General features: G+C 32.6%; 1 protein-coding gene across 7 annotated transcripts in view; it reads right to left on the bottom strand.

The window, feature by feature from the left end:
- The window catches only part of MAN1A2 (mannosidase alpha class 1A member 2), a 209,681-nt gene that overhangs the window by 126,503 nt on the left and 66,441 nt on the right, over positions 1–16,737 (bottom strand). For all 7 annotated transcript variants that reach the window (XR_012130300.1, XR_012130301.1, XR_012130302.1 and 4 more), the window contains 2 exons: positions 9,480–9,598; positions 5,341–5,421 (listed from right to left, as the gene is read on the bottom strand). Coding sequence is in view for 4 of the 7 variants with exons in the window: in XM_073234472.1 (XP_073090573.1) it covers positions 5,341–5,421; positions 9,480–9,598 (200 nt within the window). In the remaining 3 variants the exon portion in view is untranslated. The remainder of the gene's footprint in view (positions 1–5,340; positions 5,422–9,479; positions 9,599–16,737) is intronic.

Here is a 16,737-nt window from a genome sequence, read left to right as displayed (position 1 = left end):
GAAGGGAAGGAGAAGGGGATTAAGGGGTATTATGCTTAGCACACAAAATGTAGCAGGGGCATGGGGAAAGGCAGTATAGCACAGAGAAGACAAATAGTGACTCTATAGCATCTTACTACACTGATGGACAGTAACTGTAATGGGGTATGTGGGGGGGACTTGAAAATAGGGGTGAATGTAGTAACCACATGTTGCTCATGTGAAACCTTCATAAGATTATATAACAATGACACCTTAATAAAAAAAAAAGATATACTATGCATATACTACCTAAAAGAAAGCCAGAATAACTGTATCAATATCAAACTAAACTTAGCAGAGAATATGACCAGGAATAAAGAGAAATAACTTTAAACAATAAAAGGATCAATTTACCAAGAAGACATAACAATCATAAATGTACATACCTAAGAACAGACCTCCAAAATACATTAAGTAAAAATGGATAGGACTTAAAGGAGAAACAAACAAATCAATAATTGTAATTGGAGCCTTCAAGATTCCTCACCCAGTTAGCAGACATAAAACTAGTAAAACTACAGAAGATATGAGCAACACTATTATTTAGCTTGACCTAATTGATACTTTAACTCTACCACAGCAGAATATATATTGTTTTTATGTGCATATTCTTTCTAAAAAAGACCATATTCTGACCCATGAAACAAACTTCAACAAATACAACAGACTTGATTTATTCAGTGCTCATTAAAAAATTAAACTATAAATAACAGAAAGACATCTGGAAAATCCTCTAATAGTTGGAAATTAAACAACACATTCCTAAATAACTCACAAATCAAAAAGGAAGAAGAGACATTTAAAATATTTTGATTTAAAGGAAGATGAAAACATAACATCAAAATTCACAGGATGCAGCTCAAGAAGGTCTGAGAAGCAAATTTATGTCACTAGTGTTTACATTTTGGGAAAAAAGAAAAGTTAGCATGTTAGCAATCTAAGCCCCGAACATAAGACATAAGAAAAAAAGCAAATTAACCATGAAGGAAGTAAAACGAAAAAAAGCAGTAAAACTAAATGCTCAAAAATAGAAAAAAAATCAACAAAACAAAGAAAAATGAACTCTTTGAAAAGACTAACAATATTAAATCACCTATAGCCAGACTGACAAAAAAAGACATGAAATTGGGGACGTTATTAAAGATGCTACAGATATGATCAGTACTATATCCACAAAAGAAACAATAGTTTTAGAAAGTAAGAGGAAAAACAAAAACAAAAAATCTCCAGTCCCACATAGTTTCACTGGAGAATTCTACCAAACATTAAAGAAGAAAAAAATAACACCAATTCTACACAAACTTCCCCAGTTAAAAAAGAGAAGGAAACACTTACCAACTCATTTCATGAGGTCAGCATGACTCTTATACAAAACACACACACATAAAGAGATATTAAAAGACTAGATATAGATCAATATCCCCCCCACACAGAGATAGTAAAAGACTACATATATATCAATATAAACACAGATGCAAAAAGTTCTCAATACTTAATTTAAATTAATTCCAGAAGATTATAAATAAGATAATACACCATGACCAAGTGAGGTTTCTTCCCAAAATTGCAAGACTGCTTTTTGACATTCAAAAATAAACCAATATAATTCACAATATTAACAGATAAAGAAAAAATACCATATAATCAAGCTATTAAATGCCACAAAAACATCTGACAACAATTCACGATTTTTAAAAATCTCAATGAACTAGGAATAGAATAGAAGGGAACTTCTTCACCATGATTAAGGACATCTACAAAAAAACCAAAAGTTCTGGTTAACATCAATGATGAAAGATTAAATGCTCTTCTCCTAAGATTAGGCCCCAAGCAAGGACATCCACTCCCACTACTCCTGTTCAACTTTGCAGTGAAGGTTCTAGGCAATTCAGTAGGGCATAAGGCAAGAAAAAGAGATAAAAGAACTACACAAATCAAATTGTTCTCTATACAAAAAATTAAAACTCATTTCTATTCATGATTGTTTACAAAGAAATTCCCAAAGGGTCTATTAAAATCTACTTAAAAGTGACTAGAATTAGTGAATTTACAATTTCATGGTACAAGATAAACATAAAAATCAATTGTATATTCCACAACAGTACGAATGGGTTCTTATTGCCACTGAACTGTACACTTAAAAGAATGGATAAAGGAAAAATGTTATGTACATTTTACCACAATTTTTAAAAAAATAATAGCATCAGGAAGTTATTTACAGATAAAATATCCTAGGCTAGCTGAAAATAAGTCTTTATTAGAAGGTTTTTAAAAAATCAATTGTATTTATATATACTGGCAATGAACAATTGGAAATAGGAATTAAAAGATATAGGACCACTTTATAATTACACCAAAAAACATGAAATATGTCCAAGATCTGTATTATAAAAACTAGAAACACCAATGAAGAAAATTAAAGAGGTCTGAATAATGGAGAGATATGTCAGTAATGGTATGGAAGATTCAATATTGTCAAGATATCAATTTTCCCTAAACTGATCTATGGATTCAATGTAATCCCAATCAAAATCCCAGTAAGATATTCTATAGAAATCAGCAAACTGATTCTAAAATTATATAAAAAATAAAAATGACTAGATTAGCCAAAACAATTTTGAAAAGGAAGAGATGGAAGACTCACACACCTTATTTCAAGATTTTCTGTGAAGCCATAACAATGAATAATACAGTGTAGCAATGGCAAATGGACAGACACAGATCAACAGAACAGAGTCTAGAAGCAGACAAACACGTATGTGGTCAACTGACTTCAATAAAGGCACAAAGTCAATTAAATAGAGAAAGGATAGTCTTTTCAGCAAGTGGTGCTGGAATTTTTGGATATCCATATGTAAAGAAACACACTCAACCTATACCTCACAGCATATATAGAATTTAACTTTAAATGGATTAAAGATTTAAAAGTAAACTATAATCCTTTTAGAGAAAAACATGAGAAAATTTTTGTGAAATTGGATTAGGCAAACATTAAAAACACTTGGTACTAAGAATAATACCAAAAGCATGAACCATAAAAGATAAAACTGATAACCTGAATTTCTTCAATATTTAACAACTTCAGTTCTTCAAAAGATACTAAGTCACTGAAAAGAAATACCACAAACCGGGAAAAACATATTTACAAACACATAAGTTATAAAAGAACTATGTCTAGAATACACAAAAATTCAGTAACAGGAAAATAAAAACAAAATTTTCCAATGGGCAAAAGATCTGAACAGACAATACACAAAATAAGTTATATGAATGACAAAGAAGCACATGAAAGGTGTTCAACATTATTTGTCATTAGAGAAAAGCAAAATAAAGCCACAAAGAGATACTACTGTGCACCTATCAGAATAGCTAAAAATAATAAACTTGCAATAAATACCAAGTACTAGTCATTATGAGAAGCAATTATCGGCAAAGAATCTGACAGTTCCTTCCAAAGTTAAATATATACTTACATTTGATCCAGCAATCCCACGTCCATTAAATATCACTTACATTTGATCCAGCAACCCCACTTCCAAATATTTACCCAAGAGAAATGAAAAATTATGGTCCCACAGAAATTTACAGACAAATGCTTACAGAAACTTAATTCATAATCTCCAAAACTACTAATAAATCCATCAGTAAATCAATAAACCACACAAAGCCATGCTGTGGAATACTCAACAGCAATAAAAAGGAATGAGCTACTAAATGAAATGCATGGATAAATCTCAAATGCATTATGACACATGAAATAAACCAATATTCTTAACTGTAGGGGCAGAAAACAAACCAGTAGCTACTGGGAGCCTGGCAATAGGGGGTGGAATGACTATAAAATGGTAAAAGGGAATTTTCAGGGATGACAGAATTCTTATATATCTTGACTGTGTTAGACTACATTGTGACTAGTTAAAGGGTTACTAGACTGTATATATTGTCGAAACTCCTAAGCATACACTAAAATGGGTGAATTTTACTCTATGTAGTGATACCTCAATAAAATCTTGTCAATTAATTTACAATGATTTTATTCATACAAGATAAGTCAGAGTTTCTTAAAGTACAGAACCATTTACAAAATCACCTTTAACAAGAAGTCTTGAAAAAAAACATAAATAATGGTCTTTACACTAAAGAAACTGAGTCATAATCATGTGGGTAGGACTTGGGATCTTCATTTCTAAAAAACACCCTATGTGATTCTGATACAAACTCAAATTTGAAAAACTCTTGGCAAGAGAATAAATCACTTTTTTAATTTTATTAAATGTGAACTGAAGTGTTCTGGCTATAGAGAGATAAGTTGGAGGTATAACTAAGTTACACACTAAAGTCTGGCAGTAAAATCACACATTCAGTAAGATAAACATTATCTAACATACTATGTTAAACCAGCATCTTCAAACATATTCTTAAAAAATAGTAGTACACGGATATTTCACTTTTCACACACACAAGCACACAAAGAGATAAAATATTTAAATATAAGCATATAAAATCATAAAAATCAAAGAAAAATGGCAATTTTGCTTTGTAATAACAGAAATGAGGAAGGCTAAGGAAGAAAATCTAACAGCCATAAAGGGGAAAAAAAGACCCTACAAACGACAACTTCAATGTCAATCACAAAAATAAAAACTAAACACAACACAGAAACATCTTTCCTGCACATATAATAGAAGATAAATTTTCTTAAATTACAAAGACTCTTAAAATCATTTTGACTGACAAGTCAATTAAATATATGGGCAAAGTGGGTTGTCAGAAAACAAAATAGAAAGGACTTGTAAGCTCCTCCCCTAGTTTCTTTCTGCCACTCTCCAATCCCATCCTGTAACCATGTGAGTTGTAAAAAAGGAATTTCCACACCCACCTCCCCATCACGGTAGGTCTCAAGTGTGTCTGTGTGTATTACACCAAGAATTTCAGAAAGGAGAATTCAAATTGTTCTTGTGCTTTATTTTTTTAATTTATAGCAAAAAACTACATTCAATTTCCAAACAGGCAGTTTGTTTCAACATGCAATTAATTGCAGCAGCAAAATCCTGGAGAAGGATTATTCCTGCAGAGGAGATGTGCAGGATATAAAGTTAGATCTCTGATGAGTTTAGGTTTTACTGAGATTCTCAAAAGAGAAAATCATTATTCCCAAAGAACAGTCTATCAAAAACATCTAGTTCTTTCAGCAAACCTTTACATTAGTTCGATATTATGCAATTAAAAAATGATATTCCACTAAGGAAATCTTTCATTTTATTAAATTTGAGTCAAAGCCCCTTTTCCCCAAACAATGTATTATTTGATTTTGCTCACCTCCTCTCCTGAAAGGTAATATGCTGCAAGTAGGCCTCCAATAAATCGAATGTTGACTTCAAACACAGACACTTCTGAATTCTGCGAAAACATTGAAAATATTCACATATACAAAATGTTTTATTGTTTTCAAAATACTTTTAATACTTCATATGCTTCTTGGAAATGCCCTATACAGAAAGTTTTTTCCACATCTTTATTTCTTGTGCATCTGCAATCTCACTTCCCATTTGTCAATGTAACTGATGGAACTCCTGTATTACTGTCACCATAGCTTCCTAATTGCTAAAACCAATGTGCCATTTTCATGTACCTTATATATTATTGTGACGTTATCACGATATTTGATGCTATTGACTATTCTTTCCTCAGAAAACCTCCACTTTTTAAATTCTGGAATAGCACTCTCTACTGGACCCTTTCCTTCTGTTCTAATCATTACAGCATAATGCCAATGCTTTCCTCGATCTCTCCTCGTGAATTTTAAGTATTTTTCCTAGTATACATAATAAATTATAAGCATTAAAAGAGGTACCAAAAAATAATGGTAAGATAAAGGATTATTAAATTAACAATGTTGAGAAAACTGGTTTCTAGGTGGGAAATTAATCTGGATACTATATATATATATATATATATAAACAAAATCCCATTTAGAAATAAATGTAGAAAAAAATCACAATTAAAAAAGTAGAAGAAAAAGCAACAATATATAAACTGAGAAAGCAGGTACTTTGTAAGCATAAAATCAGTAGTATTACCTTCCTAACTGTTAGTGGGAATGTAAATTGGTGCAGTCACTATGGAAAACAGTATGAAGATTCCTCAAAAAACTAAGAATAGAAATACCATACAACCCAGTAATTCTACTTCTAGGAATTTACCTGAAGAAAAACAAAATATCTGATTCAAAGAGATATGTATATGCACCCCTATGTTTATTGCTGCATTATTTACAATAGACAAGATATGAAATACGAAGCAACAGAAGTGTCCATCAATGAATGGATAAAGAAGTTGTGGTACATGTACACAATGGAATAAATGCTCAGCCATAAGAAAGAATGAAATCTTTTCACTCAACTCATGGATGGACCTAGAGGGTATAATGCCAGTGAAGTAAGCCAAGAAGAGAAAAACAAATACCATGTGATTTCACTTATATGTAGAATCTAAAAACACGAATCAACAAAATAGACATAGATTCATAGACACAGACAAGCAACTGGTAGTTATCATGGGGGAGGGGGTTGGGGTGGATGGATGAAATAGGTGAAGGGGATAAAGAGGCACAAGATCTCAATCATAATACAAATTAGTCACAGGGATGAAAGTACAGTGTAGAGAATATAGTCTATAATTCTGCCAACAGTAACTACACTAGATGGGGTGTGCATTTAATAATGTGAATTTAATTTTAATTTAATTTAATATTAATTTAACTTAATTTAATAAAACTGCTGAATCACTATGTTGTTTACTTGAAACCAATATAATATTGTGCATGAACTATACTTGAGTTAAAAAAAAATCCAGGTGTAACTTCTGACTCCCCAAAAACCTAACCACTATTAAAAGCCGACTGTTGACCATAAGCATTACTGCTAACATAAACAATTAACAGATTTTGTATATGTATTAATACAGTATTCTTAAATAGAGTAAGCTAAGAAAAAATGTTTTTTCAAATTGTCACAAATCCTCATTTTCCAATATATTTACTGAACAAAGTCCAAGTATGAGTGGACGTACACAGTTCAAATATATGCTGTTCAAGGGTCAACTGTATAATCTATGTGCAAATATACAACTAAAACATATAAGAAAGAAAGGTTAAAGTAAAGGGATGGTAAGTGACTGTTGATTATTAAGCTATTTTTTCTCAGGTTCAAATCCATCCTTCTATACCCTATTTGGTACATTAGATTTGGAACTCTGCACATGCATTTCTCATTTGCCAGCTGGCTCCCTATAGGCTATGCCAATAGGAGGTTCAACAAAGATAATATGAGGCTGGAGGAAGAACTTATCCCTTACAATCTACTTCTAGTGTCTGACAGTGTCAAACCAGCACAGTTCTTCACCCTGGCAGTGGCAGTTAGTTCCAGTTTACAGTTCCTCTGCTACACAAACAAACTCCCCAAATCAGTTTCATTCTGACTCTTAGAGATACTAAGCACCAGCTGGGTAACCCCTCCTCAGAGGGTTGAGTCCCAGCTCTGATTAAGCCCTTCTAAGAGCTCCTAAGGTAGCAGACACAGAGTCCCAAACTACTAAATTTTATCCCAACCTCTCTGCATTTTTCTCACAGCCCCAGGGATGGTAGTTGTTTGCTGTGGTCACTACCTCTTGTGATACCGCAATGTTCTCTTTCTGCCTTTGCAATTCCCCATTATCTGGCTAACAATGCTCAGTATTATATCTTCTCATTAAGGATATAGTTCTGGTTCCTGATTGAGCCAACTGATACAATAATATACCAGCGAATTACTAGGCATAATAAAGCTGCCAAGTTAATGAACAGGAGTATCTGAAATTGCACAAATGCCAATTCTCTGAAAAATAAGCTGTAAATTGAATGTAATCCTCATCAAAATTTCAACAGTATTGCAGAGTTTACAAGAATAAAGAGTTGAGATAAGATAATGTCCTAGTAGACCAAGATCTTACATCAAGATTCAAACATAGATATCAAGCTTCCTATAATGGTGCTACAATCAATTGAAAGTTACCTATCTCATCCTACATACAAAATCAATTCCATATGGATTAAAGACCTAAATGCAAAAGCAAAACTTGAAAATGTTTAGAATTAAATATAGGAATATATGTTCATTACCTTGGAGTAGGGATATTTTAAACAATATACAGAAAGTATAATATATGAGGGCTTTAATTTTTAATAAAAAAATTAAAAGATATTTCTCAACCTCTCTTTACAGCTGGGTTGGGCCACGTAAGTAAGATCTACTCAACAGTATCAAGCAAAAATGAAGTAGCCAATTCTCAACAAGTGTTCTGAAAGAACAGTCACATATCTTTCCTCTATACCCTCCCCTCTTCTGCAGCAGGAAAGTTAATCCTTCTTATCTTGAGGAACCATCTCATACCAGGAGGCTGAAACTAAACACTGAAGTTGACAGAGCAACAAGATAAATGGATCCTCAGTCCTAACACAGGATCCTCCGTCCTTTATGATCAAGGTGCTATCTAAACCAGACCTAAACTGCTCATCTCTGTACTTAACTTACATGAAAGAGAAATAAATATCAATCTTGCTTAAACTTTTATATCAAATTTTCTGCCACTCACAGCCAAATCAAAACCTGACAATAAAAGCTGGTCTAATTTGAGAAATTCCAAAATGTTAGAATAGTATTAAAAAAGTAATTGTTTTTTGTCTACTTTGTATCAGCAAAGGCATAAGAAAAAAATAATTATGGATTTAAACCACAATTTGAATGATGCACAGTCTGCCAAAGAGAAAAATGCAGAACAACTTTCTGACTACAGAAGGAATAGCAAGCACAAATATCATGAAAGATGATAATGAGTAGGATAGTGCACACATTTTTTATGTGAAGACTGGTAATAATGAAAATAATTGCTACCATTTACTGAGCACTTAATATGGACCAGATTACCATAAATCATCCTCACAGTATTGCAATGCAATAGCAATTTTATGGCAGGTTTAGGAAAAATAAGGAACTTCCCCAAGCTGCACTGCTAGAATGTAGCTATGTAGGCTTCAAACCTAAGCAGTACCATCTAACAACTCTGTCAAAATGCTGGAAGGATAGATGCAGGCCTAATTATGAAGCTCATCAAAGCTGTGCCCAATCATTCAATCTTAAAAAAACAAAACACTCATTATTTATAAAGTACTGCATGCTTTGCTGATATTTCTAACTCCATGTGTTTTTTCCCTATTACTTTAACATGCTTAACCGACCGCCTCAAACAATTAGGACAAAAAAGTAAAAGGAAGATGGTGTGAAAAACTTTTATACAAAAGTTAAATAACAACTGATAATCCCAAAAGAAGAAAGGGGATTTAGGATTTCCTTAAACTCCAACTACCATAGTTAAACACTGTGTCTTTTCATAGTTGAAGAAATTATCTATTCTATACTCACCACACTGAAATCAAGGTTATCTTCAATCCATTTTTGCCCATCTCGGAATTCATCATGAAGTCCCATGATATATAGGGTATCCAAAGCATCTACTATGGTAGCACCCATTTGTGAGCTTCCTATATTTGAGGGGGAGGAGGGAAGGGAAAACTGTCATTAAAAAGATGCCCTTCAAATAAGGTCTGTTTTAATGTTTTATATAAAAGTAGGAATATAAGGACCAAAAAGAATACCCAACATGGTTTACTTTTTCATAAAAATAGATAATATACTTGTTTCATATATTTGCCTAAAGAATAGGAAGATAAAAGAAAACAAAAATTACAATTCTCCTTCATTTTCTTCCTGGTCACAATATGAGACATCTATCTACTTAACTGAGATAGGTTAAGAAAAAGTATTAATAAAAGCAATGGGGAGGGTGGCTCTAATACAAGAAATGGGGAAGGTGGCTCAAGATGATAAGCTAAATCATAAGACAACCATTCTCTTCTGGTACAAATCCACAGGAAGGGCAAAAAATGTATTTTAAAATGGTAATAAAAGTATAACAAGGCTAGATAACCAGAGTGGAACAGAAACTAGAGTAATCATTAACAATCTAAAAGCAGGTTGATAACACTGAAAAACAAAGCCATGAAACAAAATGTGAGTAGAGAAAAACCAAAATAATAAATCTACCCATTTTTAACAGAGATAATCCTAATCTTAAAGGCGATGTTTCTTGGAGGGAGGAACTAATTCAACAAAGCTGGCTGATACCAAAACTAGATACTGTAAACATACGACAAGAAGACAGGCCTTCTTACTAATCTTACTAATGAATATAACTGCAAAAATCCTAAATAAGACAATAGCAAAACAAATCTGGTAGCATAGTAAAAAAAATACATTAACAGGAAGCAGATGGGTCCTCCCCAAACCCAGGAATGCAATTATTTCTATCTTCAGAGAATGAAAATCATCCTCATATTGTTTTCCTCAACGTGAGTTTACTGTGCCAGGAGTCTCTTGCTCAGAGGCAGAAGTTGCAATAATTTTATTGTTCATTCCAGGAACTTCCCAAAAGACCCAAGAACTCTTCAACAGAAAGTATCAAATGATGGCTTACACCCCAAAACTCTGCCTCTCTGCACTCCTGCCTCCAAATTCTCTGCTTACCAGTCCTAAACTATATCATGGTCCTTATATCTCATCATAACCAAACACTACTGAACTGAAAGGCCCATCTTAAACTAGGCTTAAATTCTCAGTAAATATTTCAACACTGTCCTTCCCCACCTGACACAGGCTACTAAGGCTCTGATGAAGTAGTGATCTACCTTACCAAGGTAAGTATTAAAACTCCACTTTGTCGTACCAAGTTATCTTGGTAGTAGTATTTCAGGCGTCAGCACAGGACACAGTTACTATTTTTTCTTTTCTACTCAATAAATAATGTCTTCTTCTGATGGTTTAAAGCTATACAAGTATTTTCTTAGAATGGCTGTCCTTAACTTACATTATATTTTCTTGTTCATATACTCCTAACAATTTCTTCAACTTATCACTAAGTGTATCTTCCTACTAATAAGACATATACTCCACCACACTCAGATAGGTTCTTTGGTCTTCCCACCCAGTTCTCTTCAGGTTGATATCAATAAGAATGTTTGGTTTTAGGTTCTTACAGTCATACTTTCCTTTTACTTTTCTTGTTCCTCAGCCTTGCATTAAGATAAAAACTTTTCCCAAGCCACTTAATAAACCATATCTCTATATTTTGCATAATCACTTAGATATGTATCTTTTTGCTTTAAAAAAATTTGAAATATTTGTCATGCTTACTTTAAATCCTTAAGAGTACCTGCTTCTGTTCTTATTTCAATTTTTATAGATAATTATGATCCATGGTTCTCTGGTTACTTAGTTAGTTTGGTTAAGTGCATATTCCTCTAAGGTGTTGACTACCCTAGAATGGAAAAAGAGCTGACCTACCTATTTTGTACCAGTTTTGGCTAGTTCCACAAGAAGAGGTTTGTGCCATGGGCTAAACAAACACCCCAAACTAGAGAAAGGCAAAATTGAAGTTACTAGCTATCACTATGATTATTTACCTAGATTAACTCAAGATTTCAACTGGAAAAAGTTAAAAGGTCTAAAACTAACTTTGGATCAAAGAGAAGTAAAACATGAAATTGCAGAAAATATATATACATTTGATAAAAAGTATTATGAGAACAGAGGTATCAACTAAAGTAGTTGTCAGAGAAAAATTCTTAACTCACAAATTGTATACTTTTTAGTAAGAATAAATGAAAATAACTGAATTTATAAGATTCTACTAACAAAGTAAGAAAAACAGAAAGCTGACCAACATAAGAGAAGAATCAGAAAAGCTAAAGGCAGAAAAATGAATTAGAAATAAAGAAAACTGCTAAAATTACAAATTCAAGAGAAGGTTCTAGTAAAAGAACTACACAATGAATCCACCACTAACCAATTTTTTTTAAGTTGTCAAGGATATACAAAAACATCAGAAATGAAAATGCATCAACAAATTAAGAGGAAATTAAGAAAACTTGTAAAAAGCCCATTTTAGTCATTTCCTCCTAATCAATTTAAAGAAATGAGTAGAATTTTTTGATTACTTTCTAAGAAAATATATATATTACTTTGACTTATGAAAGCAGCAGCAGAAAATCTAAACAGACCAGGAAACAGGAAACTGAGAAATTCTCAAATAGCTACCCACTATAAAGGTACCATATGCTGGAATTTTCATAGAATAAATTCTACATTAATTTTAAGAATGATGTCCTACATAAACTTACAGAACATATGAGAGCTTAAAATTCAATTTATGAATTCTACATATCATTGATGCAAATACTAAGAAAAATAGAACTATCTGATCTCATTTGTGAGCATCACAAAAATATTTAGGAGAACTGCTATAATGGTAAATTTAACTTTGTGAAGACTAACAAACTGCTCTCCAGAGTATACCATTTTATACACCTAACAACAATGTATGAGATTTGTAGTATGTTCTATCATCCTTGTCAATATTTGGCATTGTTGGTCTTTTTAATTTTAGACATTTTAGTGGGTATGTAGGATACTGTGTTGTGGTCTGAATTTTAATTAGCCTGACAACTGACATGCTTATTGGCTATTCATATACTTTCTTTGGTATATAAATTACTTACATATATATTACAAACATTTTCTCCAAGTCTTGTGGCTTGTCTTTTCATTTTCTTAATGTCTTTTGGATAGCAGAAAATTTTTTCATTAAGTTTAATTTATCCATTTTTTTCTTTTATGGTTTATAAACCATAAACACTTTTTGTATCCTAAAAATTCTTTGCTTCCTCAAAGTCACAGAGATTTTCTCAAATACTTTCTATTGGAAATGATATACTTTACACTTTTGTTTATATGTATAATCCATTTCAAGTTAATTTCTGTGTACAATGTTGAAGAGTCAAGTTTCACTATTTTACTATATGAATATGCTGTTGATCCAGCATGATTTATTGGAAAGACTATCCTTTTATGCACTGAGTTATCTCAGCACCTTTGTCGAGAATCAATTAACCACATATATGCAGTTCTATTTCTATTCTTTTCCACTGATCTTTATGTCTGCCCTTATGCTAAAACAATACTGTCTTCATTATTGCACCTTTACAGTACATCTTAAAATCAAGTAATGTAAATACTTCAATTTTGTTCTCCTGAAAAATTATTCTATTGCATGCTTTCCATTTTCATATAGATTTTAGTCAGCCTATCAATTTACATGACAATCATATTTATTGGGATTACTTTCAAGCTAAATATAATTTTGAGAGAATTTACATCTCAACAATACTGAGTATCCCAATTCGTGAACATGGCATCTCTCTCCATTTATTTAAGTCCTCTGAAATTACTCTCAATAATCACACTAGTATATAGGTTTTATACATATTTTCTTAAAATCATCCATATGTAGTTCATATTTTTATCCTACTGCAAATATTAATTTTAAATTGCATTTGTAACTTATTACTAGTCTACAGAAAGATATTTTGTATGTTGAACTTGTGTCCTATGACCTTACTAAATTTATTTATTCATTCTAGTACTTTTTGTTGTAGTTTGGTAGAGTCCTAAGGATTTTCTTCATGAACAATCACTTTGACTACCAGTAAAGACAGCTGTACTTTCTCATTTCCAATCTTTGGGGTTTTTTGTTTGTTTGTTTTTATATTTTCTTGCTTTAGTGTACTGGCTAGGACCTCAAGTACAATGTTACACAGAAGTGAGAGAGCAGACACCCTCACCTAAAAGTCTTTCAACATATGATGAATCCTTTTGATTTGTTTTGTTTTGGTTTTTGTATGTTTAAGCCCTTAATTATGTTGATGAAGTTCCCTTCTAGTCCAGTTTTCTGAGTTTTTATCATGGATGGATGCTGAATGTGGTTAAATGCTTTTTTTGCATCTACTGACATGATCATGTGTTTTTTCTCTTTTATTCTCCTAATATTTTCAATTACATTGACTAATTTCTGAATGTTAAACCAAACATACATTCCTAAGATAAACCTCAGTCATGAGATACTATTCTTTTTACATACTGCCAAATTAGATTTACTAAGATTTGATTAAAGCTTACTGTGCCTAAGTTCATAAGAGGCATTTGTCCAGTTTCCTTTTCTTGTAATATCATTGTCTGGCTTTAGCAGTGCTACCAAAAAGACACAGCAATTCTAAATGCGTGAACACCTAACAAGACTACCTCAAAATATATGAAGCAAAAACTGACAGAACTGAAAAGAGTGAGAGATAAGCCTAAAGTTAAAGTTGTGGACTTCAACACCCCTCTCTCAGTACCTGACAGAACTAATAGACAGGACAGAGGAAGCCCAGACAACCCAATTAACCAAGGGGATCTAACTGACACCAACAGAACATTCTACCCAATAACAGCAGACTACACATACACACACTCTTTTCATGTGCAAATGGAACATTCACCAAGACAGACCATACTCTGAGGGCTAAAGTAAATCTTAAACAATTTAAAAGAACTGAAATCATGGCCAGTATGTTATCTGACCCTAATGGAATTAAACTAAAATTCAGCAACAGAAATATAAAAGGAAAACTCTCAAAACATTTGGAAATTAAACAACTCAGGAGAATTTTAAAACATACTGAATTGAATGAAAATGAAAACACAACATATCAAAATCTTTGGGGTATAACTAAAGCAGCATTTAGGAGAAAATGTATAGCACTGTATGTAAAATGCTTACATTGTAAAAGAGGATGTCAAATCCAGTCTATTGGCTGCCACTTCAAGAAACTAGAAAAGCAAGACCAAAATTAATCTAAATCATGCAGAAGAAAGGAAATATGAAGAACAGAAATCAAAGAAATTGAAAATAAAGAAAATAAGAAAAAGACCAGTGAAACCAAAAGCTTATTTGAAAAGATCAGTAAAATTGATAAATTTCTATAAGGACTGACAAAATAAAATAGAAAACATAAATTACTAATATTGGGAATAAAAGGGGATTAACACTATAAGATGCCACAGACACTCAGAAGATAACAAGGTAATACTCCAAACAACTCTATGCACATAAAATCAACAACTTAGGGGAAATGGGCCAATTCTGCAAACACTAAAAAACTACCAAAATGAAATAGACAAACTGATTGGTCCTTACTATTATGAATTTGTAGCTTAAAAACCTCCCAGAAAAAAACATCTACAGATGCAGATGGTTTCACTGCCAAATTATACCCAATACTTAAGGAGAAAATAAAACCAACGTTAAACAATCTCTTCCAGAAAAATGAAGAACAGAGAACACTTACAAACTCATTTTATGAGGCCAGTATTACCCTGATACCAAAGCAAGACAAAGTTAGTACAAGAAAAATTCGGAGCAATATCCCTCCTAAATATCCTCAACAAAATATTAGAAAATCATAAACCAGTTAAGTTAGAAATAACAAAGAGAATTTACACACACATATACATAAACACACACACAGAAAATAAAAGGCAGACTTCCAAAAGCACTGCAATGTCAAATGGTACTTTTCCAAATCAAAATTCTTTCTTTTAAATACAAAAATACCTATATCACTATGAAAATTCTTTCAATTCTCCAGAATATCTAAGTAAAAAGAATTCATTCTATTTATCACTGTTGGAAAAAATTAGCATTAGTGCTAACTTATTTCCAGCAACACTTCCCTCTCCCCACCCCCAAGCTCAGGGGTGAGCCCTAATCAGTCAAAACTAAAAGAATATATCCCATCCTTCTGGGTATAGCATTTGGTTCAAGGATGGGCACAAAACCCAATTAAAGACAACAAATAACAATGAGTCTTTCAAGGAGGTTTCTACAAAACCCAAATACTCTCTTCTTTGCAGTGTTCTCTTTTCTACAGATGTAATATGAAGATATGAAACTTCAAGCTGCTGTAGCCATTCTGCTAAAAAGCCAGCAAAAATATCATAACAAAGAGGAAAACAGAAGAAAAAGTTAAAGAAAATGGCTTAACTGGACTCTGATTTACTCCAGCACTTCACTGAGCTGATTAAATTTCCTTCTTAGTTTAAGCCATTTTAAAATGAAGAATCCTCTGATGTCAAGGACTAACTAGACAGAAGTCAGAGGAACACTGATTTCTGTTGCCATATGCAGATAAAGTGAATGTTCCTCTGGCCAGGATCCTCACCTAAACCTAAACTACTTGATGATATAACTGGCCTGCTGCTAGGCTACTACTTCCACACCGTTAGGCAATAAGCTATTATTGACTGAGTCAGGATATAAAGAGCTCTGCTCAGTGTTCTGGGTGGAGGCAGTGATGAAACAGGATTATGGACCTGCAGACTACTGGATGCAGGTATAATTCTAGTGGTCAACCTATCACCAGGAGAACAAGCCAGGTAATAAACCCTTTCACCCAAGAACATTCCATTGTCATTCCTCAGTCTCACTGAATCCATAGTGAACTTGCCTGGGGCTGACACCCATTGGCAAGACACCATATAAAAGAATTTTTTAATAATCAAAGCTATGGAAAAGGAAAAGTTCATGTTTTAAGTTGTTTTCTGTATAATCTAGAATATTACAAGTAAAATCACCTACATGTTCCTATAGTAACTGAGAGACTACACTTTTAAAGTTCCTTTCAACTGTAAGATTCCAATTCTGTAAAGGCATACTCAATTTGAGATGTCAAATGACACACAAAGAACT

Source organism: Manis javanica, chromosome 4, assembly GCF_040802235.1.
Source record: "Manis javanica isolate MJ-LG chromosome 4, MJ_LKY, whole genome shotgun sequence".
Lineage (NCBI taxonomy): Eukaryota > Metazoa > Chordata > Mammalia > Pholidota > Manidae > Manis > Manis javanica.
Note: the sequence above shows the minus strand (reverse complement) of the source record. Positions and strands in the feature narration are given on the sequence as shown.